A 12,173-nucleotide genomic window follows, 5' to 3' on the forward strand; every position below is an offset into this window, starting at 1 on the left:
AATCGTGTGGCTGTGCTAACTGCAAAAATATTTTGTTTTAGATAATGTTCCAATAGAAATATGAGCTATAATAATTTTTTTTCTTTAAAGTATTGTAAATTTGTTGTGAGGAGGACTCTAATTACTACTCTTTGCTGTCCTTTCCCCTCCTTATTATATATCAAGTCAGGAGAATGCTACTTATAGCTTTAGATAATCAAATGTTGACAAATCTCCTATGACACTTTCATCCACCTTTTATAGAAAGTTATTTGTAACCTGTAGTTTTTGATAACACTTCAGAGGAAATAATATGAAACATTTGGGGCCTGCTCTTTTGTTAGGAGCAGGCCATTTAAGCATGAAGGCTGGGGGACTACTGTGATAATGTGCTGGGGCTGGGCAGCTGATTAGATATGAACACTACTTACTGACAGCAGCGTTCCCCACTGCAGATGGTGTTTTCTGAAAAGAAAACTGCTGCTTTCAAGGATTTTGTAACAGCATTTTCTGAATGGTTAGCTGATGAGTGATCTTTAGAAGATATTTAATAGCCTGTAGCATCTGAGAAGGGAAGAGATCAATACTTTATGTACTGTAGATCAAGAATGATAACAATAATATTTAATAATCTGAGAAGGATTTGATTTGGTATTTTTCGTTGGGGTTTTTTGTTTGGGTTTTTTTTTTGTTTGGTTTGTTTTATTTGCCCCCCTCCAATCTGAATCTGACTTGCTGGTCTGGCATTTTTGTTTCCACAGGGGAAAGCTATGTATGTGGTTCCATAGAACCCTTCAAGAAACTGGAGTACACGAAGAATGTAAACCCAAACTGGTCAGTGAATGTTAAGACAACTTCTACTTCTCGTTCAGTGCCGTCTCTTGCCACTGCTAAAGGAGGTACTCCAGATGCAAAAGAGAATAAGGATTTCATTAGGCCTAAACTAGTCACTATCATCAGGAGCGGAGTGAAACCACGGAAAGCAGTCCGGATTCTGCTCAACAAGAAGACAGCACATTCATTTGAACAGGTTCTTACTGATATAACCGATGCCATCAAGCTGGATTCAGGGGTGGTTAAACGCTTATACACACTAGATGGAAAACAGGTAAGAATTTTCGTGATGATAATTCCCAGCATGAAGAAAATAAAATTTTCCAAAAGGAAAAGAATAGTACATTAGTAAAAAATTACTTTTCTCTAGAACATAGGACCAGGCCTTCCAGTGTTTATAGTATACTTAAGATCTGTGAGCAGTTCAGGAACACATCATGAAGCATTAGTTGGCCTCAGTGATGGTCTTGCCATTTATGATAATAATAGCTCTAAATCTGTCAGTCGAAAGTGTGATGTGGTTTTGGCTCTGCATGCCAGAAACGCAGGATGAAGGATGTAATTTTAAAGAAGCTCATTCTGTTAACTTGTTTCAGCTTTTTCTTGCAGCAGTTTTATGAGTCATTGTACTTGCCTTTCCATAAACTGTAAGAACAAACAGTGAGGACACATTCCACCATGATAAATGCAGGCCTACTGCTGTCCAGAGTGACCAAATGATGAGTCTTACTGCAGCTAGAATGGACTATGAAGAAGGTGCAAGCTTAGAAAATGAGTGAGCTTTTTCCCTTTTGCAGGAAAACAGGTTGGGTTATGTGTGGTGACTACATTTATTGAGGAGTCTCTTGTAGGTTACATGTTATTCCTTCTATGAAATACCTTCAGCAGTGTCTCTTTTTTGCTGACTTACTAAATTGTGGTAGAGTGAGATTATGAGAGGCTTCTTATTGAACTTGGGGATGGAGGGGCAAGAAAAAATACTACAGACTAATCCTACTTCTTTTTTGTCTTTCACTTTATTTGTAATTTATCTACGGACATGTATTAATTATAGCAAAATTGGAGAAGCTGTTAACCTGGTGAAGGGCAAGACTAATTTCAGCATGACCTGAATTGATTTAGAGCAGTGGTGACTCTAGAGAAATAAGGCAGATACTTGCATTTACAAATGTAACTTATTAAACTGAAGAAATGATAGAGGTATAAAATGTGGGTAGAAAGATGAGCAGTCTCCCTGAGAAGCTAGAAGCTGCTAGAGACCAAGATATTTCTGCTGTAATATAGCTGTGTTTTACAGATTCTAGGCTCAGTGATTCACAGATGTACAGCTAACATTATAGCTATCAGGACATGCTGCAAAATATGCTTGGTACAGGTAAATACTCAGTCAGCTAGATCCGGTGCTGATCCTAACATGTCTGCAGTTACTGGGGCTAATATACAAGCATAGCTCTGGAAACAGCTACAGCAATACCCTCTGATCTCAGAGAGGGCTGGTTGATGGACAAGCTGCTTATTCAGAGCACTGGTTCAAATCGGGGCCAAGTCTGGCTTGACTAGAAGTCCCTTCCATCTGCGGTTTTGTATCAGTAACCTCTGACACTGGTTACAGGCAGTAGTTCAGTTCCTGATGACTGCATACATGCCTGTAATGATCCCATTACTGTGACTTCATTGGGAACTTTGACATGGAGCAAAAATGTGGATGTGAAGTTCTTTTTGCCTGCAGCAAAGGTAAAGTGTGTGTGTCTGGGGAAACTCTCAACTCCTGTCCTTCTTACCCTGCCTCATGCTCCAGGGAGTGCTAAGGCTAGTAAATTTGAGGAAGGAGTTGGGATTTTAAAGCTGCAGAGATCAGTGGTGGTTTCTGCTGTGACCTTGACAGATCTTGAGTGACTATTCCAGTTCCTGCAAGCCCTCTCGGTAAAAACGGATGCATATCTGTTTTGTATTGTATATGTAAATAAACTTGTGGTTTAGCTATCTAGAAGTGCAGCCTGGAAGGATGCCGATGTGGCCTGGATAATGTGTCCTGGATGTTGTCTTGTTGTCTCCTGGATAATGTGCTTGCTTTTATTTTGTTTGTATTCCAAACTCCCCTTTAATGGTTGTGCTTAAAACGAAAAAATACCTTTACACCTGTTTTAGAGCTCTAATTGCTGGAAGTAAATAATACTATCCTATTACTGGGCAGAAAGGGAAGACCAGGTTTTCCTGGCCCTGATGTTGTCTAAGTTCAATTGAATCCTTTGTCAAGTCATGGGATTTGAGATGAGCTTAAATCAGTAGCGTTCTAGGACACTTGTTACCTACCTCATAGCCCAAAACCCTTGTGTCTAAAGGCTCTCCCAGGAGACTGGTGTCTCCACATGTATTCACTCCTTCCCATTCTGGCTATTCATTTGAAATTGCATAGCTGTCTGCCTAACCCTATTGGTAAGGGCAGGGTTTGGCGCAAGGCATGTGTCCTGCTAGTGTAACGGAGACTTTGCTCACTGCACGTACAAAGCACCTTTGCTGGCAGAAAGGGAAATGAATGATCCTGCGGTCAGCAGGAGCAGCCTGTTGCTCACCCCTGCATGGGGAAGTCATTGATTTCCTGTGCTGCTAGGCAATTGCTGCTCCGTTTTTCTCTGCCAAAAGCCTGATCTCCCAGATGGCGTTGGGGGCACAGTGATGGATTTCTTTATTGCTAAACTCAAGCTGTGAATGGTTACTGGGAGGAAATCCATGGTAAATCCAAAATTTTACCAGTAGTGTTTATAGTTGGGAACTTGTACTGTGACTCCTGTTGCAGCTTGGAAGGTTCTGGAAAAACCTGTGTTCAGTGGTTAAATCTAACAAATCTGGGATTAAATTTTTCATCGCTAACTTAAAAAGCAATAAAATATTAAATGTCTGAGCCAAGAAAAGTAATTTACTGTAAGGATAACAGAATAAAGCTCTCCTAGGATTATTCCTTGGGAATGTAACTTGGAGAAAGGCTATTCCGTACAGTCATCTCTTGTGAGTTACTTTGAGGCCAACACTGGAATTGTCCATCCATGGCAAAAATTGAAATGAGTCCCATATATTGTTAGTGCAGATGGGCAATGAGGTATGTATACTGTTGTTGGGTACTATCATTAGATGCCTCAGGCTAATCAAAAGAGAGTAGTAGGAGTCAGAGTCTTAACTGGGCATCCGAGTCAGGTGGTTGTCCCATACCGACACTCCACATTGAGGAAATGAGCTTAAATGCTTTCCTTCCAACAGCCTGGTTAGTTGTGATGTTTTGGTTTGTATCTCTAAAGGACATTAATAAATATTATAGTCAGTTAAAAGGAATTTAAATGGTGGCCTGTAAAATTTGATGACAATGTAAAGAGCCTGTCTTGATGAGACAGGTAGTGCTTGGAGAGTCAGTACCTGAGGAAAGTTACTATTTCCAGTGCTGAGTAGGTGTTTACTTTGGATTTCATGCATTTAATTTAGTTTTATTAAAATGTATTTCTCCTTGTTACAAACAGGGTGACTAGTGTTTTATTTGCATTTCCGTATAACTCATGTCAGAATCTGTATTTTGACTTCTATGTTTCTGAAACTTTAGAATATAATTTAATTTGCACAAAAAGGGGCACAACATACAACTGTAATCTGATCGTATAGCACATCGGTGGCCTGCATTTAGCATACTCTCGCAGTTCAATTATTAATGATCCCTCAACACAGGATAGGTTTCATACCGTGTCTAGAATAGTATATGTCTATTTTTTCTACTAGTACAAGGAGTTGATGCTGTTTGTACTCTGGAGGAAGAGATAGAATCACTTCCCTGTAAGATGCTGGTGGATTTGAAGAAGACGGTGGGACTCTCAGAAGTGTTTAACAGTCTTATGAGCTCAGGCCAAAATTAAAACCTATCCAGGGCGAGGTCTTGAAGTCGTCTTCTTGCCAACTTTGCTGTGTAAGGAAAATAAAAATAGAATGAGTAGGTTTAATGGCTGCCTGTAGGAATTCAGATCATGAGGGCATGCACTTACTGTGAGTATTACTCATTTTTTTTAGATTAAAATGTTGTTTCAGTGCATGAAAAGACATTGACCCTTAATATTCTCAGATACTTGTGCAGAGAAGGAACACTTTCTTATAGCTAAAATACATCTTGCTTTACTGTAGCTGTGCCATTTTAGTTTGGTTTTTAACCTTCCCTTAACAGAAGGTGTCATTTTCAGTTTGATGTGCATTAAAATATGGTTTTGTAAAAGGCAGTGTGTGGACACACAATGCAAACATCAAGGGTACAAGCTGCCTGTGGAGATACAGCCTGGTTGCTGTGTTGCAAGCTCAGTTCTCTGGTTTCTGTGTACTAATGCACTCCTAGAACAACACCAAAGACTAAAATGGGAGAACACTAATGAAGGTCATGTATAACAGCAAAGTTGTGAAACAGTGCAATTTTTAGAAGTGTTATGGTGTGTGTATTTGTACAAGATATTTACAATTTGAATGTTTAGACAAAGACTAAAGTTTGGACAAAAGTGCTTTATCACCTTGTAAGTCTTCCATTTGCTTTTGGAAGAACAAACATCTGGTTTATAATGAGACCTACTTATTTGAACAGGTGGTTTGTTTAGCTTAAGTAGATGCAATCATGCAAATTATTTTTCAGTTTATGCATTATGTGGTGGATTTGACTCCAGGCAGCTAAGTGGTCAGTGGCAGAGATACCAGAATAAAAGTCACTATCTGATTTTTTCTTTTAAATATATTCTTTCAAATCAAATTACCTTTACAAATATGAAATACAGCTACTGTTACTTAAAGACATACCTTACAGAAGTGTGTGTGAGAGGCGTAGGGTGGAATGGGAGTGAGTCCCTCAACCTTGCTTTAAGCCATTAAAATTGTGGCTGCAAGGAAAGGGAACATCACAATGCTGGAAAGCTTGAAGCTTCTTCATTGAGTGTAATATGTTTTTGGTTTTTATTGGAACCTCACTCAAAGAGGGTGTCTTATAATACAAACAAACTCTCTTTCTTGTGGACTCCTGTCTGTGAAGGCCCCTAATATCTTAGTTTTTAAGAAAGCATTAATACTACTGTTTTAAGAAAGTATTCTCCCAAGAAAAAGAAAGCAACTGTTTGCACCTACACCTAGACTGAGCATGTGCTTTTTTATTGTTTTGTTCTTAACAAGTGGAAAACACTTGGTAATAATGTTGTGCTGGTTTTGGCTGGGGTAGAGTTAATTTTCTTCACAGTAGCTAGTATGGGGCTATGTTTTGGATTTGTGCTGAAAATAGTCTTTGATAACCCAGGGATGTTTTCGTTATTGCTGAGCAGTGCTTACACAGAGTCGAGGCCTTTTCTGCTTCTCACCCCACCCCACCAGCGAGGAGGCTGGGGGTGCACAAGAAGCTGGGAGGGGACAGAGCTGGGACAGCTGACCCCAACTGACCAAAGGGATGTTCCATACCATATGATGTCATGCTCAGTATATAAAGCTGGGGGAAGAAGAAGGAAGGGGGGGATGTTCGGAGTGATGGCGTTTGTCTTCCCAAGTAACTGTTACGTGTGATGGAGCCCTGCTTTCCTGGAGATGGCTGAACGCCTGCCTGCCAATGGGCAGTAGTGAATGAAGTAGTGAACTTGCTTTGCTTTGCTTGTGTGCGCAGCTTTTGCTTTACCTATTAAACTGTCTTTATCTCAACCCACGAATTTTCTCACTTCTACTCTTCTGATTCTCTCCCCCATCCCAACTCGGGAGAGTGAGTGAGCGGATGTGTGGTGCTTAGTTGCTGGCTGGGGTTAAATCACAACAAATGTCTGTATTCTACAGTAAATTCTTGGCCAAATCTACCCTTTTGTAGGATGGATTAAAGATCTCAAATGTCTTTCTCTAGACCTGGATTGTCCTTGGTACAGATAAGCCTACAGAAAGCAAGGTAGGTATCGTTCACGAAAAGACATTCTCTACTTAACATTTGTGTAGCGTATGTTATACAACAATTGAGACAAAATGAATGTTGAACAAAATAAAATTTATGTGCAGCAAGTGACTCGTTTTGTGTGTGCTCTGTACCTTTGATTCACATCAGTGTTTGTAATCAGTTCCATTCTTAATACAGAAAGCGCATTTAATTTTAAGGGTGACTGGTTGTGCATGTTCTTTTTATTTGTTCTTCAGTTGTAGTTACAATCCACTTGAGATGCACACAACTTAAAATTATTCCTAGTTTGAAAAATGTGGACAAGAAGTGCTATTTTATCTTCTGTATGACCTCTCTTGAGTGCAGTGACTTTAACTTCTTCTCTTTTGTTGAAGGCTTTGGAGCTCCCTGCCAGCCACAGGCACACAGGAGTGGTGTTGATTGACCAGAGAACCATGGTGAATTCTCAGTGAGATGTAGCTGTGCAGATACTGACTAATTGGGAGCAAACATCGAGTAAGATGGCTTCTGCAGGTCACGGAAGCATTTTAACAGGGAAGCAACAGCTAGGGAAACTTGTACTTATGTTTTTGAGGTGGTACTTTAATATTGCACTACCACCTGGGGACCTGAAACCCATGCACTTATACTGTACAATCTGTTCCTTCCTAAAGGGCTTCTCATGTGAATGGTAGATGGCCATACCCCTCGGAAAATACCCGTGCTGCTTAATTTTAGACGTGAAGTTTAGGGGCCTATCTGGTAGATGCTGACAGACCACCATGTTATGTAGCTGTGAGGGGCACTCTCCAAGAACAAAATGCGTCTCTCCAGCTTTTAATGCACCTCACTTTCCCTCCTTCCTGCCTGCAGTATATTTAATCAAAAAACTTTTTTCTTTCTCTGGAAGATGTATCACTTCTGGTTTTGGTGTTTTGAAACTGATTTTGGGGAAGGACTTAAAAGATGAGGATTTTTTCTCAATACTGGGGAAAAGGCCCCTTCTTGAAGACATGATAGATGGAAAAAGAACAAAAAAACCCCAGTGACTGAAAATTGCCTATCTCAGCAGGTGGTGATGGGCTCTGGGGTCTTGGAAGTCTTGGAAGTCTATGGGGTCTTGGAAGATTCTTATGATTCCTATTCAGAGAAATGGACTTCCATTACAAATTAGACTGGATTTTAATATGAAAAGCATCAAAATCTGGTTCAAAATCATTCAAAGACATATTAGGGTAGACATTTTGCTGGCAATTGGTATTATCCTGGTATTAGAGGAGAGCTGTGATAGGTCCTTGAACCCTTGTGACTCTGGGTATGCTGTTTTGATGTCACGTTATGACATTGACTAACAATTTTAATTGTTACTCAAATAAAGTCTTCTGTAAAGGAGTGAACAGAAGCCCATTCCTAATTGAAAACAGGGTGTTCATTCATTTGTCTAGGGTCGGTTCCTATTAAGCTGAGACTGACAACTGTGTTGCTCCGTCTCTAAAAGCTCTCTCACAATAGGAGTTTCCAGGGTTGCTAACTGGCATCCCATAGGAACTGTAGGCTGACTTTGAAAATTAAGAAGAGAAGATTCTATCTTTTGTTACCTTTAGATTGGCTTTCATGCTGTGCAAAAGAAAAGCTGTTATTAACTGAATAAGAAGGAAAACTTGCATATCTGCTTCAGTATGCTTTAAATATCACATAAGTTGATCTTACTGTCTTATAAGGATATCCAGCTATTCATTAGAGAGTTTATGCACAGTCAGAAGCCTTTTTTAAGGAAGAGTAACTTCCAGCTCCTCAAAGGTGGAGTATTATATTGTCTAAGTGTGAGGAAGGGTGCCTCAATGGGAAGGAGATGGTGTGGTCATTCAGAACTATCAGTTACTAGAATAAGTGTCCTTTGCCTCTACATCTGGACTTTGCTTCATTGCTTTAAATGTACAATATAACTAAAAAAATCTTCTCATCCCGTTAAGTTCTGATTTGCATATTGCTGACTAGTCGGAGGGAGAGGAAAAGCGAATGGAAACATCCCCAACTATATGGTCTTGTTGGTGATGGTTTTGGGTGTGGTGTTCTTGCTTATTTGTTTGGTGAAAGAGGACTTGGAAAAGTGCTTGCAGATTTCTCTGATGATGCTGTACAACTATTTAGTGGAGACAGGCGTGAGATTACTGGTGATCATTGAAAAGAGTTTCCACTGCTCAGTAACATGCAGTCCGTAGCACCAGATAGGTTCTCTGTCAACAGCTGAAATCTTTCTGTGATGCTTTCAAACAGTAGTCACCCTAAACTTTCTCTGTTCTGCTCCCCCGTTCTGTTAAGATATTGTATTTCATGACTCACTGAACGAGCTGAGCTCAATAGTTTGAAGACTTTGCAGTGTGTATTGTCAAACTGTCATGTTCACTGGGATGATTTTATTTTTACTTTCTGAAGCTGTTATTGTTAGTAATATTTTTTTCATTGGCATAAGTAAGTTTTTGTATTTCCTTTCTCTGAAGTGGTATGATTTAGTAAGACTGTAAAAAAAGGGTAATGAATCTTGGATTTGCTGGGTTGTTTCTGTTCTTTCTAAAACTAATTGTTACAAGAGGATTTCCAGCCATTTAGCAGAATTCTGAGCATCATCAAAAGAAAAAAAACATTTTCCCGTTACAGTCTTTTTGTAGTACATGTGTTTCTTTCTTAAGAAATGAAATTATACTATTCATAGGAAAAATTCTTAATACTGCATGCAGCTTATTAGAGTTTAAATATTTGCTTTTTAATGTAAGCATTTTAGTATAATTCTATCCTTGGATTGTTGGGCCTTGAATTTTTGCACAAACACTTGGAAAATCTTGGCAATCTCCCTTTTGAAAAAGTTGTTAAACTAAAGGCTGATAACTCCTTTTTAATGAAGTTTGAACAGCTACTTGAGACTTAGTGCAAGTATGCCCTTGATTACTTATTTTTTTCTACTTACATTTGTCTTTAACACCTTTTTGCCAAGCTGTTGTGTAGAAGAAAATTCTTCCATGAAAGATGAATATTGAGAGGGCAAACTACATAAATATTCTGTCACTAGCTGTGTTTTTCTGTGAAACCTAATACTTTCACTTTTCTCTATCTGTTTATAGGAACCAAGATCTTTAAAACACTACAAAATGTAATTGATACTGGCAAAATAGTCCAAAAATTAATTACTAATGGTGGAGGAAATGGTAGTGACAGCCCAATTTTGTACCTTGTTTTTTTTCTAATTAAACTTTTATGAACCCAGATTCTTTTCTGAAACTGCAGTCAACCGTGAAGCATCCGAACTTACTGTCAGTACTTTCCAGCTTCTTAAGCCATGCGCTTTGCTGTCTCTTACAGTGAGCAGCAAGAAATACAAGGGTCTTTGCGTATTCTACCTATTTGGTCTGGAATTGCCTCTCGTGGGTTTTTTTTCTGTAGAAAGCGAGTCTAGGGCATGCTTCTCAGGTGCTCATCAAGTTAATCAAGATGAATCCAGGTCTCTACCTCTAGAAGGATTCTTTCTTAAATGAACCCTGCTGTGTATAGAAGTTGGAGATGTAGTTCTGTTTCCTTACTCTGTGTGTCTGAGGATTTCTGCTGTGAATTTCAGTAGAAGTGGGACTGAGACTTAGAGGACGTTCAGGGACAACAATATTAAGTACTATTAAATCAGTGATGTTCAATGTATTCTGCCTCTTTCCCCCTCCATTCCTCTTTAAGCTTGAAACTAATTTGTTCAATCCTGTAGGCAGTATTGACTTAATCTCTTCTGAATCTGTCCCCACTACTGTGTGCCAGTTCGTGGGGGCAGAATGTCCAGACTCAATCAGATTTAGGAACTAATACAATTACTAGAAGGTTAAAATATTGCCATTGTACTGAATGAAGACAGTAGCGCTCTGAAAACGGCTTAGATTTTTATAAACAAATGAAACTCATTTGAGACTCTCTTCCTGATGTCATTGGTTAGTGGTAAGTGACAAGGTGTATATTACATATAGTTTGTTCTTAAATTTTATTAAGTACTTTCTGTTATGTTTTCCCCAAAAAACCTTTTTAAGTAGGTCAGACCACCTGCTACAAGGAGGTGTTTTTGGCTGAGAAGGCTGCCGAGGAGGGAATCAAGCTTCTTCCATAGGACTGAATTCTTGAAGTCATAGACAGAAGAGCAAAGAAGTCTTTGGGGACTTGAGGGATGTAGGACAGGATATGGTACTTTACACATAGACAGAAATGAGCACGGGTGGATGTGAAATTATGGGAGATAAGTGAGTTTAAGTTTAGAAAGCAAGACAGAAGACCATAGTACGCTCCCACTGGAACCAGCAAAGCATTATAGGGTTTTGAATTCACAGTTGGATATTACTGAAAATAAAATTCGTGTTAAGTAGCTAAGGCTGATTGCCTCTCCCAAATCAGTTGTTCTGGTGGATTTGGTTTTCTATTAAATGTTGGATCTCAGAAACTTCTTTTAAATAAAACTCCTTTGAGCTTTAATGGCTTAAAACTCTAAGAGACTTTTACTCATCGAGTGAATGGAGAGTGAAATCTCAGTTTGAACTGTGTTTAATTATCTTTTTGGCTTGGTTTAAGCAAAGATTTTTTTCAAAGCTGCCAGACAGTAGGGGAAGATTGAGGGCATCTTGTGGAATAGCCAGGGTAGAGTGCCTTTGGTTAACAATGAGGGAAGACAGACATTGTCTGAAATGCACATGCCGACTTTTTAGATAGAATAATGTTTGCTGTTTAAAATACCTTCACCTGCCTTCCCTTGCAGCCAGGTTATGTGTCTGTTTTGCATTAATTTGAATTGCAAACTGCAGCTGCTGCTATATAGCATGCATCCAAAAGTGAAACCTTTGACACTTTTTCTTTATTCTAGTTGTCCCTGAAATATCCTGCTGTCTCATGTTCCCTTTCTTGATTTCTTATCTGCCTCTGAATCATTTGTCTGTTTCTGAAGGTTTTCTAGGAGACTCCTTAATTTTCTTTGAATTTTTAACTACTCATTTCCACACTTCTTGTGTATTTCAGTATTATCCTCTTTCTTGATTTCTAGTCATAGCTCCTGTTTGTTTGAAATCTAGAAGTCTGACAAATGGCACTTTCTGTGGAGTTTGTTCTGTGTGAACAAACAGAACAAACAAGACCATTTCGGTGGTCTCCTGAGCATGACATCTAGATTCTATAGGCCAGCTCTTTTGTTCTGTTTATACATCTTGTATTATTATAATCAAGATTTCTTTAACCTTCTGCTGTTTCTCCATGTATGAAATTTGTATTTGCATCTTACGCCCCCGCAAAATCTGAGTTAAAGCTAGTGCAATATATGGAGTGTTTAAGTGGCATACTTACATGCTCCTTGGAGTGGAAGTAACTTTGATAAGGAGGTGAGCGTAACACGCATGTGTTGCGGGAAATGATCCTGGCGCATTAGACGCTGATAATG

General features: G+C 39.1%; 1 protein-coding gene across 3 annotated transcripts in view; it reads left to right on the forward strand.

Moving 5' to 3' along the window:
* DCLK1 (doublecortin like kinase 1) overlaps window positions 1-12,173 on the forward strand; it is a 249,765-nt gene that overhangs the window by 13,517 nt on the left and 224,075 nt on the right. For all 3 annotated transcript variants that reach the window (XM_072850361.1, XM_072850364.1, XM_072850363.1), the window contains exon 3: window positions 741-1,087. In XM_072850361.1, the coding sequence (XP_072706462.1) occupies window positions 741-1,087 (347 nt within the window). The remainder of the gene's footprint in view (window positions 1-740; window positions 1,088-12,173) is intronic.

Source organism: Ciconia boyciana, chromosome 1 (assembly GCF_034638445.1).
Source record: "Ciconia boyciana chromosome 1, ASM3463844v1, whole genome shotgun sequence".
Lineage (NCBI taxonomy): Eukaryota > Metazoa > Chordata > Aves > Ciconiiformes > Ciconiidae > Ciconia > Ciconia boyciana.